The sequence below is a fragment of the Ochlerotatus camptorhynchus genome, unplaced genomic scaffold, assembly GCF_037179485.1.
Source record: "Ochlerotatus camptorhynchus isolate MF236.1 unplaced genomic scaffold, CSIRO-AGI_Acam_v1.1 ptg000130l, whole genome shotgun sequence".
NCBI classification, from domain to species: Eukaryota; Metazoa; Arthropoda; class Insecta; order Diptera; family Culicidae; genus Ochlerotatus; species Ochlerotatus camptorhynchus.
In genome coordinates this window covers 3904836-3924781 of record NW_027040620.1, presented here as the reverse complement: position 1 = coordinate 3924781, position 19946 = coordinate 3904836, and the positions used below count along the sequence as shown (strand labels likewise).

The following is a 19946-nucleotide window of genomic DNA, read 5'->3' as shown; positions in this document are numbered from 1 at the left end:
AAGTAACCAAAATGTCTGATTAAAGGCTATTTAAGGCTTAAGGTTCTACAAAGGGTAAGTAATTTTGTGTTCTTCTTCTTTTTTAAATATCATAAAATCATCATCATTAGTTTACACATACATTCATATGTTATGAATACGAAAATTTAAAACATGTATTTCGTGGGTAAAACACGAAAATTTCCTGGGGAAAACACATTCACTGTATTTACTTACTTGTGTTCTTCGAAGTATAGCACAATTAAACGCAATCGAATACACGAAACTCAAAACAACTGCTTCACAAAACTCTTGGTGAACAAAATTCATCACAAAGAAAACCATTTCTACTTTACTGCATTGCTAGCAATCGTGAAAGTATCATTGAAACAGCGGTGCCAGATGTATTGCCTCTAGCAATGAATTTAAGTTTATTAAAAAAATTAATTGCGAAGTCTGCCTTATTAACATAGATGAGTGGATGTATTTAATGGTGGATAAATATCAAAAACTGATTAAATAAAACATAAATGACCATTTTAAACATTTTACCGGTCCAATTAAAAAAGTCACAGAAGCTTGAATTCAACACTAACAGGGTTGATGGCAGCAGTGCACGTAGCCTGTTATACACTTTCCCGCTCAGGGGTGTAAACAAACTTGCATACAGCGCAGTCTGGCAGTGCTTATGTTTTGTCTGCTACATTCTTATCCACTAGATAGTGTGACATCACATTTGCTGTTGTATTGAAATGAAGGAAGAAAAGAGATGGTTAAGTTTTCCTCACCATACCAGTTGATATTTATGCAGCTTGGTTGAAGGTGGTATATAGCATTCTAAGCAGCCTCATTTTTAAGTCGTCATAAGAACTTGCAAGTTCCGGTACCATAATAGAATAGCTTTCTAAGCAGCTCCTGGCGGAACTTCAACGACACTTTCAGAAAATAAGCCAAAAAAGGACTTGTCCTCTACACCACACAGTTTTATATTTAGTACACAATTTTATGAAAGTTGTTTCTATAGCTACTACACCATTTTTTAGTGTTAAAGATTTATAAGTATTAGTATTAGAGCTGTTCCGACTACTGTTGGAGTTTTCAGTGCTGGCTGACTGTCTTGAACACAATACATAACACCTTGAAGTATTTCAAATTGGTGTTTTCCCGTGGCACAGTGGTTAACGTTCATAGATCGCTTGCCAGAATACACTGGTTCGAATCCAGGAAATGCTTTCATATTTTATTCTTTTAATATTTTGATTGGTTAATGATGCACAGTATGGACATAACAATTATTATTTATCAAGTTGTTAAGAGTACACATCGGAACGTTTTGGAGCCTGAAGTTCCTCGTGACCTTTAGCTTCTAAAGCAGCCAGAAAGTTTTTTTTTTTTTTTGAACTTTATATGAACTTTATGGAACATGAAAGTTTATTTTATTGTGAAATGCCAAAAATTTTGGTTGCTTGGACAATTAAAATATTTGATCATTTTAACATGAATTTTGAATTATGTTTTGTGCAAAATAGGCTTTAAAATGAAGGGCAAAGCTTTAACAAACGTTCAGCTGTCGAGATTTCGGTAAAAAATTACCGAACACGACAATACATTCTGAGTGTGTAATTCGTATTAACCTACATACAAATGTCATTAACTTAACTTCTTGATCAATTTATACCATTTTTTGCACAGGCTCATATTTTGGGGTGGTTGGTGGCCTGAATGATTGGAAAACCTTTTTTCAAAACGAAACACTTTTGAAGGAAAACAATATTTTCTAACAACTAATTATCCATGTCTGCCTTGAAAAAAACCTACCTGCCTTGCCTACTTAACCTTCTTTAGATGTTGGGATCAAAATGAAAAAAAATTCTAGAAGTTTGAATTATCTTAACTTTCCATCCTTTGTGGAGACAATTTTTTAAATTTTGGACAATTCTGATTGGAAAAAAACCGGTAAGGACTGTTCATTAACTACGTACAGTTTTTTTTTTAGATTCTTGCATCCCCCCCCCCCCCCTTCAATGCTTAGACAACTATCCATACACAATGTTTTTAAATTTTTATGGACCGTGGAAACTTGACAATCCCCCTCTCTAAACTGTCTACGTAGTTTATGAACAGCCCCTAACATTGAGGTGTTTACGGGTCATATTGACCCGGATTTCAAATAATTTTGAGAAAGGTTCTTTTGATCAAATCTGTATGTTTTCATAGTCAAATTGATTTTTAGAGTCATAATTTTCAGTTTCTGAACGATATCACCGATTTTTACCCAGTTGGTCAGCACGAATTGATACAGGAAGAAGGCATATGTATATGTTTGATAACAGTACAGCTATATAGGTTATTCATTACACTATGCACTTTCTGTAACAGACCAATTGTATAGGGTGTCCCAGAAAGTATAAGCTCAGCTTATTATTGGAATAAAACAACTTTATGTTAATTGGTTTTCCGTCGATCTTATTTTCCGTGCTGAGCACCAATGCTACCGAAGCCAGGGAGACACCTCCAAAACCTGGACCTATTTGATAGATATGTTCTCTATAGTATTCTCTTTCAATTGGATGAAAATAATCCAAAGCTCCTTTAATCGTATGCCAATGAGCGAGCTTTTGATCTGACACTGCCCAGGAGCTTCAGCACAGATTCCTTGGCGACGATTTTTTCCAACTTTGTCCAGTCTTTTCAAAATTCTTTGATTGAATTCGCTGCATTAAACTGCTTTCGTATATATCTCTTAGAAAGGGCCTAAAAAGTTTCGATTGGCCGGGACTCCGGACAATTTGGAGGATTCATCTCTTTTGGCACGTATTGCACATTGTTTGCTTTGTACCTAGCTACCGTGTTTCGAGTAGTGCATTGACAGGGCCATCATGTTGACGGATCATGGGCCGCAAACGTCGATTCAAACACTCAATTTTACTGAAGTAACGTAAATTTCAGGGTTCATCGTCTCTTTCGTCACAAATATTGCTGATTCACATATATCTTAACATGCATCGATATTTCACAAATAAGCAGAAGCAACATCCGCAGCTGTCAAACATAAACACAACCGGATAATAACTATCATTCTTCGAAGCCTCGATTGAAGACAGATCGATCCATCTTGTCCTCATGAAATGAAATAGTGTAGTAGTCCATAGGTTGGTTGAAGCATCATCTTTTGCCAATCCGCTGAAAAGCAGTTTTAATTTATTTTTCTATTCAAATATTTCAAGATTTCTTCAATTTATCTTGCGAACTTCCACCTGAATTGTTGTTTTAAATGTTTCTTTTCATATTGTATGTGCTGTCATGCGAACAAGGTTTTCAACGATTTTGGTTCAGTGTTCGAAAATCCCAAAAGTAGCTGTCAGTGACGATTGTCAATTTTGGTTGTCAAATCTGATGCCAAATGCTAATTTTTCTCTGAACTGGCAATAACAACTTACATGATAAAAAAACGCCAATTTTGCTCACAGTAGGCTAATATATAGATTCCAAGCTCTCAGTTTGACGTATGCAGCTTGTTTCTGACTCCTTTTTATAGCGAATTCGTTTATTATTCAGTTCCAACCTGGATCGGGTATCAAGATTGGGTCTGCTTGTTTTTTGACATACGTCAGTTTGCTGTTTGTTTTTAAAACCTAGCTCAGGTTGAGGTTCGCACTGACAAAAAGTTCGGTTTCGCACTGGGTTGGAACTGGTTGAGTAGTAAAGCCTTACTTTTTGTGTCATTGAAATTGGGATTTATTACTGGAAAAGGATATGTTTCTTGATTAGCCAAGTTTTGGGCCTAGTTTATAATCAGCAATATTTGTAAAATATTTCTACAACATAATTTCATACGCATCAATATGATGTGACTAGAAGCGTCGCATGTTTAGTATAATGAGAAAGTTGAGTGTAGCCACCAAAACTGGTATCCGGAACATCCGGGATTGGTTCCTTAAAGCCGAAAATTAATAGTTTTGTACTCAAACAGACATTGCCTCTTACTTTCTTATCTTTTTCTTATATGTATAGATTTGTGATGTTTTATGAATAACCTGCTGTGACCAAACATGGCTTCTTCCAGCGTCGATTCCTAGCGGCCAACCGGGTCGATAGCGGTAATATCTGCCAGAAACTTAAAATTAAGATTCTAACATACGATTTGACTATAAAACATTCAAATTTGATAAAAAAAAAACCTTTCTTATAGGGGAAATCACTCTAATGTTGGCCTAACGATCTAAGATTGGGCCCATCGCTAAAAATCTGCTATTTATCAATTTTATCTAGAATAACGCGTCATTAGGACAGTACTTATGGATATTTTTGGTCGCTTTTGAAAATTTAGTCGATTGCTGAATTTAAGTATGGACCCAAATTAGGGGCACTTAGCCCGACATTACATACATTTCTCCTATTCATTTTTTAATCCGAATCAATATGACCTGTTCACACCTCATGTGAACACCATTTAAAAAAATATATAACTCATAAACGAAAAAAAAAAGCTTTCCTGGATGTTTGATATGTTTAGTAAAAAAGCATGAGCTTTAAAAAATATATAAAAATCTAGGATCTCTTTGGTCTCGGCACTGTGAAATCTATAAAAAAAAAGACTTTTTGTTTGTTTTAGTATATTAAAACTCATTTTACCTTCAGTTTTATATTTTTCCAGATATCCCTTTTAAAAACCTTTCATTTGCTGAAGATCGAAAATCGGTCCAGTAGTTAAATAGTTATGAACTTTCATAGGTATTTGTCGAAATGTCGATTATTTTGAGTGTTTGAGGTTTCAGTGAAACTCAGAGCAATCTTTTTTCTCGGTAGTATTGTTTTTCATATCATACATGAAAAACTTTTAACCTTTAAAAGTGCCCATCTCTCATCGTTTGGACGACTTGTGGAAAATTTAACTGTTTTTCTACAAAAAAAAACATAATTTTTAAAAGTAAGGTATTTGGGAAAAGAATCTTTTTAATGTTCGGAAAAAAAAGTTCTAAATGTACAGTTTTCTAAAAAAAAATTATCAATCCATTTCTATACAAATCAAAAAAATAACAAAAATGTTAAGTACAAAAATTAAAATTGTTCCAAAATCTTGACTTTCAAAAATTTCAAAGCATCCAATGTGATCCAATTTCAGAAAAATTTGCATTTCTAATAAACTTTGACGTAAACATCATAAGAGACATCGAATTTGTATTAAAACGTTAGCTCTTTTTAACTTGAATATTGGAGAAAGCTTCACCTGATTGAACCGTCAGATAGATAGAAACGATCCTCTACAAAGTCATAAGAAAACAGACACCTTCCAGTTCAAAAACAAACCCATCTTCATCTCGTATCTCAGTTCAAAATTCATTGTAAATAACATAATCAAATATCATAAAATCATTCTGTTGTTGTAGTTATGTTAAAAAAAATGTTTTATATATTGTCTTTTTCGTGATCAGAACTTCAGCGTCCCTATTTTAAGATTCCTGTTTATAGATGGGCGTCTTAATGGACCCTAAGAAAGAAGAACTAGTGAATTCCTTTCAATTCAACTAATGTATTCCTTATCCTTGATAGCTTCTTGTATTTTGTTTACTGTATACGTACTTGTAGATAAGGTTGCTCTGACTCATTTTGCTATAACAAATGTTTTTCAAAATAGTGAAATCATTAGCCCTCGGCCTAATGATTTCATAATTCCAAAAAATATTTTTTACAGCCAAATTAGTCAAAGTAACCTTGCTTGCATTCAACATCAGACAAGAAAAGTTGAATACTGTAAAGTCCGCATTTAGTCCAAACGCAATGATGCGGCTTTGCCGGTGGAAAAACCCAAACTGTACTAGTGTAGTTGTCGGATAGAAAACTAGTTTAGATCCAACTTGATTGTGATAAGACCAAGGTTGCTGCAAAATCGCTGTAAATAAATGTTTTTTTTTCGGAATTATGCAATCATTATACGTTACGATGATATTTTGTACTTGTAAGTTTCAAGAAGATGTAAGGTATGTGTTCGACACATAAAACCTGTCCATTCCGCTTTCAGGAAGTCACAATTAACGATTTTATTATCGAGTAAGTAAGTGCGTGAAAACAGACAAGATGCGATATCTCGGTATCATTTGAATCGCCAGACAAAACTACTCTACATATCCGCTTCTGCAGACATTGCGTTTGTGCCTTATGTGCAATATTTATCGCATACCGTAGGAGGAATAATAAAGAATTAACTACTTCTCCTTATATCTTTACTCGTTTGTTTAGATGTCGTTTTTCAGTGTTATGTGTTGCCAACAAAAATGTTCCAATAGAAAAAATATAACCATGTTCCCTTATTATTCCAGTACCTACACAATGAATATTAATGGCATTGCTTTTCGAACCATTTCTATGATGTGTTCCGTTTCAATTGCCAATGCAACCCTACATCCTTTCCCCAAAGGATTGCATGTTTCATGTCAAACAGAGTGTTAATGTTCCGCCACTGATTGTTTTCCCAAACGTTTGCTGGATTTCAAATGATAAAACATCGATTCTAATTCATCGCATTACTGCTTTCTTCCAGCATAAACACCTGCCGCCTGCATGGTAGCCCAACGCATCATCCACATCATCATGGAGGCGGCCATCATCATCACCATCATCACGGTATGCGTGGGATGGATCTAATGGATGACTTAGCACTGCCCTATCAAGATCACAACCATCACAATTCCCCGATGTCGCCGATAAATTTAAATCTCCTGTCAACGGCCAGCACGGCCGTCCCAAATCCGCACCAATCAACAACCGGTGGCCTGTCGAGTGCCGGTGCGGCCCTCCTTGATCCCCACAGTACCTTCCAGACCAGCCTGGCTGGAGGTGTTGGTGGAACAAGCAAAACTAGCACAAATGTGATAATTAACACTGCAACAAACACTACTACTAGGAGTAATCTAAGCTGTTGTAATAATCTTTTCCTCAACGATGGACGAACTGGGTTAGATAGTAGCGTTCAATTAACGAACAATAACAGTGTAGGTGGTGCCATTGACTCGTCAACAGCCGTTCCGACGGTGCCGATTATCAACACCACGGACAGTGGTCTAGGTGGGAGCGGCGGTGGCGGCAGCGGCACTGACGGCAAGGACAAGTCCACGCGAAATCGATGGCTCTCATGTCCCGAGTTGCACAAGGCGATGGACGGAGTCACGTACATCGCTGACCACACGCGGAAGGAAGAGGAGAGTACGAGGGTAAGTGCATGCATGATATAGGTACCGGCATAGCACGGAACGACAGGCTGGCTCTTTGATGGTTAACTTGTCGTTGAATGTCAATTTTGATGTGAAGGCAAACACGAATTTTGCATTATAGATGCAGGAGTAGTAAGCGCTCCTGATTTCTAAATTGGATTCTAATTGGCAGTTTCGGCACTAGTAGTAATTTTTATCCCTATTTATTATAAAATCATGCCGAACACACGTTGTCAGCATAACCGTTTTAAAAGAGATTTTTATCAATGTGATACAATGATTAAACATCTTTTCTCGAGCTATTGGTAAAGATATACTCATGGTTATAAAAGCACACTACTTACGTAGAATCCAAGCATCATAATGTTATTGATGAAAAAATCAACATAAAAATCCATTGCATATCTACCAACAATCAACTGGTTTGCCATTACCAGTCATTCGTAAATTTTTATCATTTACATTTGGACCCCCATTATCTTTAAAGTTCTCTGGGTTTGCTCGTATTTATTAAACTGCGACCTACGCAATAAACGAACACTCCTTCCTACTGTAGATGGATAGGTAACAGAATGGTATTATTCAAATCATTCGGTTCCAGCTCCCGGCCGCATTTCTAATCTGTATTGTTTACACAGGCGGAGAAAAGGACCGGCAGTGCTGAAACGTCTCAACGCTTCAAAATCCCACATTCCCACAGCAGAGACATTGGGCTTCCCGAACCGAGCAACATACCATCGAAAGCTAAGAATTTCACTTTGCTTCACAGCAATGGAACACGGGAGCCAAATAAGTTGCCCATTTAAAGTTGAGGAAAGATTCGAATTGCAATCATTCCCTAACATACATACTTAAAAATAACGGATGATGAAATCCATCTTTGACATAAAAAATGAAACGTAAACAAACATGTCATGTCAAGTGCTCCGAGACTGAAAAGTTCGTTGCTCGACGAAAAGTACGATTGATTATGCTATATTTCGTGCCTGTTAGGATTAAAATTTATGTCAAAATTGACGGTCATATATGTCACTCTCAGAGAACACATGAATTTTTCTAAGTTTGCAGGAATTTTATTTTCAATTTTCCGTTGGTATTTATATCGGTTTTTGAATGAAACGATAGTATTGAAAGAGGAATAAGGATTATTTATTCCTATAATAGTGATACCCGTTATTTTGGAATTTGTAAAAAGCACACTTAGAAAACATCATGTAAAGTTAGGTGCTATAAGACTGACATATAAGAGCGTCAATTTTGACATAAAAACTTTAAACTGTTTAGACTCGGAGCACTTAACACTATTTGTTTACGTCTGATCCTTTATGTCAAAGATGGATTCCGTCACGTGTAATGGGGGGGGGGGGTTGGTAATTCCAGTATATTCTATTTTGCATAAAATTCCAAAGATATCCCGTTAAGAACTAGGATTTCAAGGAATTACCAAACTTAATCAGACTAGCGCCTGCTGACAGTATGAAAACTGGAAAATAAACCATAAAAAAACAAAAAGGCCCCACGTCACCGAAAGCATTGTCAGGCAATGGTATTCTTTACCCAACTATTGTTTATCCTCTCTTGTCATGACCAACGTAGTCATCTCAGAACAGCGTCAGTTTGGTCAGCGACGTTTAACGAAAACCAAAAAAAAAATTGTCACGGTTCAAAAATCAGCGTTGCCAACCTTCCAGTGTTATGTGGAATCTTCCAGATTTTATAGGACCATCCAGGCATCGTCTTGTCTAGATCAGACTTTTTATGATTTGTCCAGATTTTTCCACAGTTTTCAATTCGCCCTGATGTACAATGTTAAATAAAGTAGGCATCAAACGGTTTCACTGCTCACGGAAAACTTTCAATTATTACTCCTCGGGAAATTATTCAGGGGGATGATCAAAAATTTAGATAGCTGATCTTATCTTTTTGGAATTAATTTCTAGATTAAACAAACACTATTTGAAAGGTGTGACTATCTACTTTTGAGCAAAATTTACAGGGATCCGATTGTACCTGTGGCTAGCCAGTTGGGACGGGAAAACCCGTAAGAGATGGCTCTACGGAAATTCGAATTCACCAGCAAAATTGTCAATTCCTGAAAGTAGACCTAGAGATCCGTGTTTTTTTTTCTAAATAGCATATCATCATGAGTATATAGAAAATATGCCATCTATCGATTCCGTTGCACATACATTTTAAGTTTCAACTAGGAAAAAATAGCTTCAAATGGATAAAAGTTGAACGATTTGGCTCAAATTTTGAACAAAGCTTCAGAATTGCATAAAGAACAAGTAGTATTATGATGAAGGTGCAGGATCATGATTTAGTCACCTTAAGGTTCAATTTACTTTGATGCTCTTTGGAAAATTTCAAAAGCAGTTTTTTCCGACGCATTATTTCAGATTGCAAAAAGCTCGCACTATTCGATTCCTTTTGATATTTTACACAAAATGACGCGAGCTTTTTGCAATCTAAAATAAGACGTCGAAAAAAACTACTTTTGAAATTTTCCAAAGAGCATCAAAGTAAATTGAACCTTAATGGCGACTGAACATTAAATTTTGATGGTTATCAACTAACTTCAAATGTTTTTTTTTTCCTGTTCTGGACCACTTATTTGATCTATTGTGGTTTACCCCGTGTCCTTTGTTTAGTGCATGCCGTATGAAGAATCCGATTTTTTACACTTGTCATTCTTGCGCTTATCGCTAGGATCCAACTCTAATTGTAAGATCCTGCTCTTTATACCCTTCGAAGTGTTAGCGCGCCCCTTTGTCAGTCAAAACCGGATTCCTTCTCAACAAAATCAAGCTATAACACCGATAATGACCACGTATCAGAATCCTAGTCTTAACCACTTCAAACTGGTGCAGCAAATAAAAGATTAAGAATCACGTAGATGAAAAATAACTGCCTAGCTGATTTTTTCCTTGTTTCAAGATCATATTTGGTGGACAAAGCCAAGTCTTGGCATAACAAGTAAAAAAGGACTAAGATGTGTTCCTTTGATTACAAAACAGTCCTGTTCCCCTAGTTTGAAGTAGTTCGGACAAGGCTTCGGTGATAGATCTTAATGCCAGTAACGCACCACGAAAAGGTTATCTACCAGGTGTTGTTGGGCTACTGCAAATGTTGTTCATGGTGTACTCGACTAGACTAACAACCAACAATAGGTCACTTGAAATGTTCATTAAATTTATTATTATTTGTAACATCTGTGTTATCATCAAGATAGTCTTATAACGTGTTATAACTGCTCAGTCTGGCCAGCGTTTAAAATGACAAAATTATCTAAAAAACCATCCGACGACAGAATACGGTGAAACATTACAAAATCTGTGTTGTTTTTATGCAAATCTGTAATAGAATCTTACATAATTATCTCGATTGGATGTACCATTTTGTTAGCTATCCATATTTCAGTAAAGTTTTACTAAGTCAGTTACAATTTCATGCAACGTTTAGAATATTCTTCTTCTGCCAAACGAATATCATTTGCTACATCGCGCAGACAGCAGGCACAAATCCAGCATCCGGTCAGAGGAAAGTCGCACAAATGCTCACTAGAGAGATACGAAGAAAGATCTGCGTGTCTAACGATAAAGGGATGCATGAAATTACTCCAACACTTGGGAACCTCTTTCCCAAAGTTTGTTTAAATGATAAGTGTCTTGTTTACGGAATGTTCAGCTGGGAGCAGACGCTCCCTCGTTAGATGTTGTACGTCTTTAGGATCGTCTGCTTAAACCTATATCCAGATGCGTGATGCGATGCTAAAGCACACACACGCACATGATTCACAACACATCTGAGAGAGAATAAAATGTATCTCCATAAGACGAAAACACCGAACGTTGCTGTTGATTAGGAGAAAGTTTCACTCAGCTTAAGACTGATTTTATGGGGAAATAATTTTAATGTCATTATTTTCCGCCTTCTAATCGTGACAGTGTGAACAGGCTAATGTATAACAATTAGTGCTGACCTTTCTACGACATTGTATCATTTTCTTACCGGCTGGCCAGGCTGATTGTTGGCGGTAGATGAGTTTTGGGTTTATATTACATTCGGCAATCCTCTGAGATATGCCAGCAAGGATATCATTTTTTATCGTGGACAATTTCGTTGTCAAAGTTTTTATGACGTTATTTACGGGTTGGTGACACGGTGTGGGAGAGCCGTCGTTAATTAATTGGTGCGGAATAAAAACAGAAACCACCTAATGTATTATCCAGTGATGATTTGTGACGGTTTTACGACTTCATCGCTGCTGTTGTGTAGATGGAACAAATGAACTACTAATGGTACCCATTCAATCAAATAATATGAGTAAAATGGGCTCTGAATATGCGGAAGGCAGAATGGAGTAAGATGATTTGTATGAGCTTTTGAAATTTTGGTGATATCAAAATTTTAAATTTATGATGGGCGTCCCTAAGATCACTCGGTAAAGGCGCAGTATAAAACAACACCATGCTGGAGGCGGCTGTGTTCGATTCCCGATCCAGCTTAGGAACTTTTTGGGTTGTAAATTTGCTCGACTTCCCTGGACATAGAGTATGATTGTACTTGCCACAAAACTATCCTAATGCAAACATGGTACACCCTAAGTAACAGTTTAGCAGCCTTCTGGCTTTCACACTGATTTATTGTTGTTTATATTTAATAGCAATAAGCAAAATTTTAGTTTAAATGCAGCATTTAAAAGTGCAGTAGTTCAGCATTTTGCTGTTTTCAAAAACCTTTTAAAGTCTGACGATAAAGTCAAACGGGTCTGGTTTTAAAAATGAATTTAAAGCAGCACTCTATCCCTGTATTTTTTCTGCATTGATGCCACGACAAAATACTCCATAAAGGTATTTTATCATTATAAAAGCAATTATGCTGCTTTTTGGTATCAATGCAGTGTATCACAAAACTCACTACTGTTTACAAATTAAACTAAAAATGTGGATCCACCTAGAGACAGAGAAAAAATAAATCGATTGGAGCTTTTAAACGAAGAATCACAAGGAAATGCCGAAGGGCAGTCGAATAATAATACTAGCGATAGTAGGAGGAATAATTGTAGCGATGCTGTCGACGGAAAGGAAAAGGACTCCAATTCCAGAACTTCCTGGGAGGCCCAGCAGCTATGACTGAACCGGTCAGCAATGACAGAACAGCCGACTAAGAAGCGTGAGTGAATGCGGTTCACGAAGCACTGGAAGCCGTCAAATTAGACGCTTAAAATTGATGGGAATACCCAAAATATTGTCAATGGCGTTTGCGACACGATCTGAATAAACACAGACCAACCTTCTCCAGAAATCGCGTTTTGTTGATAATTCGAATAACATGCGGAAAACTGCCGACAGGAAACTTCAGAAACTGTCAGTCAGCTGGAAACTGATTGCCTTCCGAACCATAGCAGTGGCTTCATTCGGTGAAAGGGTCAACTGTTCCAAAAAATCCAAGCAAGCGCACATTAATTTCCTCGGATCATCCGGGAGAAGGGAAACTTTTTCGGAACGCTTGAGCTTCCACCTGTTCCAAGTTATGCAGATACACTTCCTGATTAACTGCTTCCAATGGATGATAATCGCCCTTATCGAGGATGCCACGCAACTTGTAGATCCAATTGTGACGTTTAACTTTTTCCAGGTACCATCAATGCCGTCATAAAACTAAACGGAATAGGATCAAGCAAAATGGCCTCAGATAAATACAGTTCAGTCTGCAAATTATCTTCATTAAAGCCAAATTAAAACGTTTTGTATTTGTTAGCGATTTCATGAAAGCAAAATAGCTTTTTCACAATTGGCCTATGGAAAATAATTTTAAATGCCACCGCCATATTGCTATTATAACTTTTGTTTTTTTTTTATTTCGTTTTTCAAATAACTTGAAAATAACTTTAATCTCATAAATTCAACGATGAGTAGTAATAGAGATTCCGAAAATCATTAAATTATCTCGGCTGGACGCAATGATTGATAAACAAACATAAACATAACTATACGTTGTTTCCTAAATTAAAAATGATATGTAAAATCAACGATTTCCGAAGGCTTATTTGTTTCGATCTTTCGGAGCACATTCCACATTAAATTTAATCTGTCACCTAAAAACAGACCACAAAATGAGAACTGCTTCGATAATTTTGGAAATCCTTTCACATTAGATGAGTAAATTTAAGAAGTTTTTCGAAAGATTCATTTTTGAACAATGAACTTGGCAAGATCTGATGATATTTATGTATCCTTTTTTATCTTGATTGATGCTTTATTTTCAGTGCGGTTAGCAAGCGTCAAAGGCAAATGAGACAAACCAGCTAAAGACTGAAAGTCTCTATAATAAAGCAAAAAAAAAGGCAAATGGCACAAGTATTGATGCCAAATGGCTTTTATTATAGTTTTGATAAGGATTTCAAATGGTTTTCAATATTTTCGTCGTATAACCTTTTTGCAGCAAATCAAGCTTGAAGTGCCTCGAAAATATTCCTTTCAAAACTTCTTCGGGTAGGGCGGGCGTTAAGTCCCAGTAGGGGCGTAATGAAACCAAAGTAGAAGGTGGGACAAACTCAATACAGCCACCGAAAATAACGTTTTCTGATACCTATGACATACTATATTGGACAGTATCATGTTTATATTCGCATATGGTGTGACAAGTTATGCTCAGGAATGTTGGGAGATGATTCCACTAAAAAATATCTAGACCTGACCGTGGATCAAACCTACCATTTTCAACATAATCTTGCTTTATAGATATTCCTTTATCAAAGTTGTTCCTTAAAGTTAGGCCCTCATTTTTACGACAATGAATTCTAGGGTGGTTCTTATTATCAATAAAATCTAACTTTTTTGTTTGAAGAAACGAAGGTATACATTTTTCGGCAAAGTTATAGCTGAACTAATTTCAAGCAACTTAGCAACTTGTCGAAAACTTCTTTATTTCATTTTTCTCATGAAAGTCATCTTCTAAAGACTTTTAAAAGCTATTTAGGGCACTCGTTTTATAGCTGTTGAAATGTTGGTAGTTTTTGGCCATTTTTAAATGTATTTCGCGGTACTTCAGTTCCGAAAATAAGAGATGAACTAGCCTATGGCTAAAAATCTCTCTAATAAAGAAAAAAAAAAGTTCCGAAAATATTTTTTCCGAAAGATTAGAAAATTTTACAATGAAAATGCCCTCGGTGGCTTGATAGTTCGGTACGTTTCGAAAGCTGTATACGACTAGAATCACGAATTTTTAATCTTCTGTTAAGTTGGTTCTGTTCCGCAAAACCCAGATCAACCAACTTCTGTATATTGGTATCCGTGAGATTTCGGCAATTTTTCGAGCAATTTTTTTTAAACACGTGTATGTACTAATAATGAAAAGTATTCATTTTAACTGCCACTTCGTCTTCTGAATTCCTGAATTACAGGTCACTTTCACAGATACACAGCGAATTATATTCTAATGTTGATTACGTGTCAGATTTGGCTTATATATGGACGTAGGTAATTCAAAACCAACCCACTTGGTACCATGAATTGCTTAGCAATAGGTAGCATGTTAACATTATAGCAACAAGTTTATACCTATTAGGTGCATGAAAAAAGGTCGCATTGTTTTATTTTTTATATTTTAGAAGACATTTGATATATTCATGAGCCACCAAGAGCATTATTATTGTTAAATTTTCTGATCTTTCCAAAAAAAATATTGTCGGAACTGGAGAACTACGAAATACATTTAAAAATGGCCAAAACTACCAAAGACATTTTAAAAATATCTACTTTCAAACCACTACATCTTGAAAACGGTGCGAAAACGGTAAAAAAACCTTGATTGATTTTTTATTGTAAAAAAGTAATTTGACCAAGTTTTGGATGTTTTTCCATAAACTTGAGTGTAAATAAAAATCAAAACTTTTTTGTCCATCATTTCTCCAGTGCAATAGATGGCTGTTTTTGTTCCCTAACATATATCAACAAATTAAAAAAATACAAAAAATCATTTTTTGAGACAAATCGTTTTAAAGATTTTATTTAAAATTAAAGTTTTCGAGTAAAAAATTTCTGTCTTAAGCCTAACACGGGAGATATTAAAATCAAAGCAGTTATAACATTTGTTGAAAATCTTGCACATGCTAGTTAACGGCTAATTAGCGCCGTAGTTTGTGCGAGAAGCAGGGATATTGAAAAAATAATAATAACGTAAATTTACGCGTCTGATATTGACATTCAACTGCTGCAGAAGTCAAGACGATTAGGTGGAAAATCGCACTATTAACACTTTTTAATAAGTGCAAACGCGCTTATTTGTCCAGTTTGGTGTGAAATGCGCAATATTTAGATTCCATACTTTTAAATCCTTTATCACTAATCCCATGCCCTCTTTGGTCTCACTCCACAGGTAAAGGAAGACTGGAAGTTTGTGGCCATGGTGCTGGATCGATTGTTCCTATGGATCTTCACCATAGCGGTAGTATTCGGGACGGCCGGGATCATCCTGCAGGCGCCCACACTCTACGACACCCGAGTGCCGATCGATATCAAGATGTCGGAGATTGCAACAACGACTGCGAAACCGTACATTGCCAAACCTGTGTTATAATCAACTACGCCACCCGGCGGCAGTTCCGTCGTCGTTATCATGGACCGAACGCACCGAGGGAAGCGTCCCTTCCGATTTTCTACTGTTTCGTTTGTTAGAAAAAAGAAATTGGATACCCGGTGGAACACATCTATATCAAACTGAAGCAACGGAGAAATAAAACAAACTAGGGCAAAAAGATTCAGCCACGTGGCAGACAAGAGGAAGTTTATAAAGTATTTTTTAATTCCTCTCAAGTGGTTCCATGTTGAAAACGAACACAAAACGTGAGAAATAGACGAGAACGAGGGAAACGAATGGGGAAAGAGTCTTGTTTCCGTTGTTTATTAAGAGGACTGAACTGTTTAAAATTTTATTAACGTTTTAAACTTGATGTAGAGATTTTTCGAGCGACTAATTGAGATCGTCTAGATTTTTTTCTATTCGCGAGAAGAAAAAAAAACTTAGGGAAAAGTTGAAATGTTGTACTTAGGTCATTGTTGAGAACGAAATAAAAAACAAATTGTTGTCATCGTAACGAGCAGGTTGTAGCGTGTGGAGAAAGGATGCTGCCATAAAATTTAAACCGTTTGGTTTTCCAAATGAGATTATTTTAAACGTATGACATGTATACCAAAGGTTTCAAAAAAGTTAATACCAGAAATAGTAAATTCAGCTAGTCATGGAATTAAATTCATCAATCAAAAAGCCAAGGACTGTGAGACAATGTGTTTTATTTATATGATGTGGACTTATTGTAAAACAAGAATAACGGCTATTTATTTCAAGTATTGTCGACAAATATGAAGGACAACGCAAGAATCTGCGTCAATTGTCAATTATTCGATTAAGTATCTAAATTTGAATCAAATTCAAATATTGAATAAGCACATGTACTCTCAGGCCATATATAAATCATTTACTCACAAGCACTTCAAGGGGTGCTCGGACGCATTCTGCACATATCTTTGAAGGTATTTACTTCATTGCATAATTTGCTAAGTTTTCTCTACTCCAGCCAAAATGGACTGAAACCCAAATGAAAAACATCTTTTCAAGATCAGAGATGTAAGTAAGAGCATTTTTTCTGTGCACAGGATAAAAAAAAAACATGATTTGATGAATATCAAATAATAGCTACATTTGATGTGATAAGACTGGATGCCAGGATCACGATAGAATTCTGCCTGATGGTATGTAGTGGCAAGTTGTTCCAAACTTGTTGAAGAGCTTGAGTAAGGAATGCATCATTAACAGAAAGTTAAAGCTGCAAAGGATCATTTTACTCTAGTGAAACGGGATCTAATTCCAGTTCCTATTACTGCCGTAGGACAGATTTAAGTTTCATCGCAGTTTGGACATGTTTGTACAGTAATGATAATTGCAAACAGCTTTAGTCCGGGGGTTTAAAAGGTATAGCTGTATTGCAGATCCAGCAACTGATTTCAGAATGTCTGGTGAGTCACGCCTATTCCGAGGCCACTTTTACATACAATAAGCCCACATGTAAACACTATCGATATCAAATGGATAATGGTACTGTAAACACACTTCCAGATGTCAAAACATGGTGGTTCTAAATCAGGCCTAGGCAAGCTCCTTGTTTGTCATTCGCGGTTATCAATAAAAAAAACATCTCGTTTATAGCACTGTCCCAACCATGGTGGGTATATAAATGGTGATACAGCTTTGTCACTATATAGGCGAGGAGGTCACGGGGGGGGAAAATGCGGTTTTAGAGCAAATTGTAAACAAACTCGGTCGCTGTCCCATACAAAAATCCAACATGACTGAATCACGAATTTGACACATTAACACCTATATGTAGCCACCTTGGTCCCAACCGAGAACGCCTTTACAACAAAATGCTGTCGAACCGCGAAATAACGCGAACTACAAAACGATGTTTGTTCATAACTTTCAAGGAATTTTTTCAATCGATTCCAAACTGATAGCGGGGCAAAACGTCTGATTTATGGTGCAATATGCACTACAACATTGGAGCAAAACTGACGACAACAATGGCCAAAACGCAGCACAACATTGGGGTAAATTGCACCGCATGATAGAGACAAACCATTACCTGCAAATAGAGAATAGGTATGAGGTATTTAAATGCTCATTCCTTTATGTTTCATCATAAATAGAGTGTAAAACTGTTATTCATAAAGTAAAATATCTAAAAAATATACGAAACGTGAATTCGTACCATCTTTTTGCGATTTATGCTGTTACAAGCTTAATTTTTAGTCGATGATCTTAACAACTGCTTCATTTTTTGCACAAAATGCAATCTTTTAAGCAATTCGTAGGTCAATATATGATTTCATTATCAGGAATTATTTGTGAAACCTCCAGCTATACCAAACAATCCTTTACCCAGAAAATGTATTTTTGTTGTTTTTCTATAAGTGAGCATTTTACCCCAGGGTTGCGTTATGGGCTGTTCTCCCTTACACTAGCCGCAAGAAACAAAAAAGACACGAAGGCGGAACACCGAAACAAAAGGTGGGAAAACCGACTCACTCACTTATGAACTCACGAAAAAAAAATTAAATTTGAGCGTAACTTTAGAATAGGCCCAAGCAACTTTTAAAAACAACTTGTTAGGGCCTTTTCAGGCGAATCGAAGTACACCCACGCAAACCAACAAATCTATCGGTAAATTTTCCCCTTCCCTATAGTAGTCTTGGATTGAGTGAACGTTCTTCGGTTCACCTGAAAAGGCCCTAACAAGTTGTTTATAAAAGTTGATTGGGCCTATTCTAAAGATACGCGAAAATTAAGTCATGTATAATTTTTTAGTAAACACGGTACCGCTCAAGCTTCAAATTTTTTCATGAGTTCATTCTGTACATTGGTCAATTCTGCAACAAAGGCCGATCGTAGAATAAACATCCCTATGATGAATAATGGTTAAGACTCAAGTTTTTTTTTGAGGTCAATAGGCAATGAGGCACAGGAAAGGTGAAGTACTGTGTTTTTACTAAGACAACTTAACCGATTGCTTCACCTCGGTAAACCAGTACAGTGCTGATAATTTTCATATCATTCGATTGAATATGAACCAATACAACCATTCAATCAGCGGCGCCGGTGATGTAGTCGTAAGCGTGATTGCCTCTCACCCCAGCAGGCCTGGGTTCAATCCCAGTCGGCGCCGCCGGGATATCCTGACGCATAACATCTCAGATCACGCCTTCCTTTGGAAGGGAAGTAAAGCCGTTGCTCCCCGGTTCATGAGTTGATGGATAGGTAGGGTGCAGGTGAGGGAGCTGCCTCCCTGGCGTCGGTAGCATTGGTGCTCATCACGGAAAACAAGATCGACGGAAAACAAATCAAGGAAAAAAAAACGTTCAATCAATTCTGTGAAAACGAACTCTCACATGACCATAATTTGAAGAGCCCCTTTCTCATTTGAAGCTCATCGTCACTGTCAACTGAGTCACTCACTATCATTTCAGTGCTAACATTTGAAAACGGCACAAAAGCCATTTGTAAACAAATGGTTTGTGGGCCATTTACTCGCTACCCGAAGAACGCCCACGCAAACCAACAGCATCGTCAGGAAGGGGAAAATTTTCCCTACCCGATGTTGCTGTTGTGTCGCGTGGGTGTACTTCAAGTAGTGAGTAATGGGCCCACAAACCATTTGTTTACAAATGGCTTTTGTGCCGTTTTCAAATGTTAGCACTGATTTGATATACGACAGTGGAGTATGGAAGAAACTCAGCAAAGTGGTCCCGAACAATGTAAGGCAAATTTTAGCGGCGCCGGTGGTGTAGTGGTAAGCGTGATTACCTCTCACCCCAGCAGGCCTGGGTTCAATCCCAGTCGGCACCGCCGGGATGTTCTGAGACATAACATCTCTGATCACACCTTCCTTCGGAAGGGAAATAAATCCGTTGGTGCCCGGTTCATGAGTTGATGATGGGTCGATAGGTGTAGGGTCCAGGTGTGGTAGCTGCCTCCCTGGCGTTGGTAGCATTGGTGCTCAGCACGGAAAACAAGATCGACGGAAAACAAATCAAGGAAAAAAATGTAAGGCAAATTTAAGGTCGATGTCAACCCAATGTCGTGTTGTTGTCGTGTCAATTTTGAGTTTATGTCGGGTCAACATCGAGTTGAAGTTTGGTAGAAGTCAGGTTGGTGTCGGGTTGGCTTAGCTTTTGCGCCCGAATGTCGACCAGAGCT

At 37.0% G+C, this 19946-nt stretch overlaps 1 protein-coding gene across 1 annotated transcript in view; it reads left to right on the top strand.

Moving 5' to 3' along the window:
* The window catches only part of LOC135700241 (acetylcholine receptor subunit alpha-like), a 513136-nt gene extending 495735 nt beyond the window's left edge, over positions 1 to 17401 (top strand). Inside the window, exons 10-11 of the mRNA XM_065220685.1 lie at positions 6521 to 7190; positions 15573 to 17401. Coding sequence (XP_065076757.1) covers positions 6521 to 7190; positions 15573 to 15773 — 871 coding nt within the window. The 3' untranslated portion in view covers positions 15774 to 17401. The remainder of the gene's footprint in view (positions 1 to 6520; positions 7191 to 15572) is intronic.
* The last annotated feature ends 2545 nt before the right edge of the window (positions 17402 to 19946 follow it).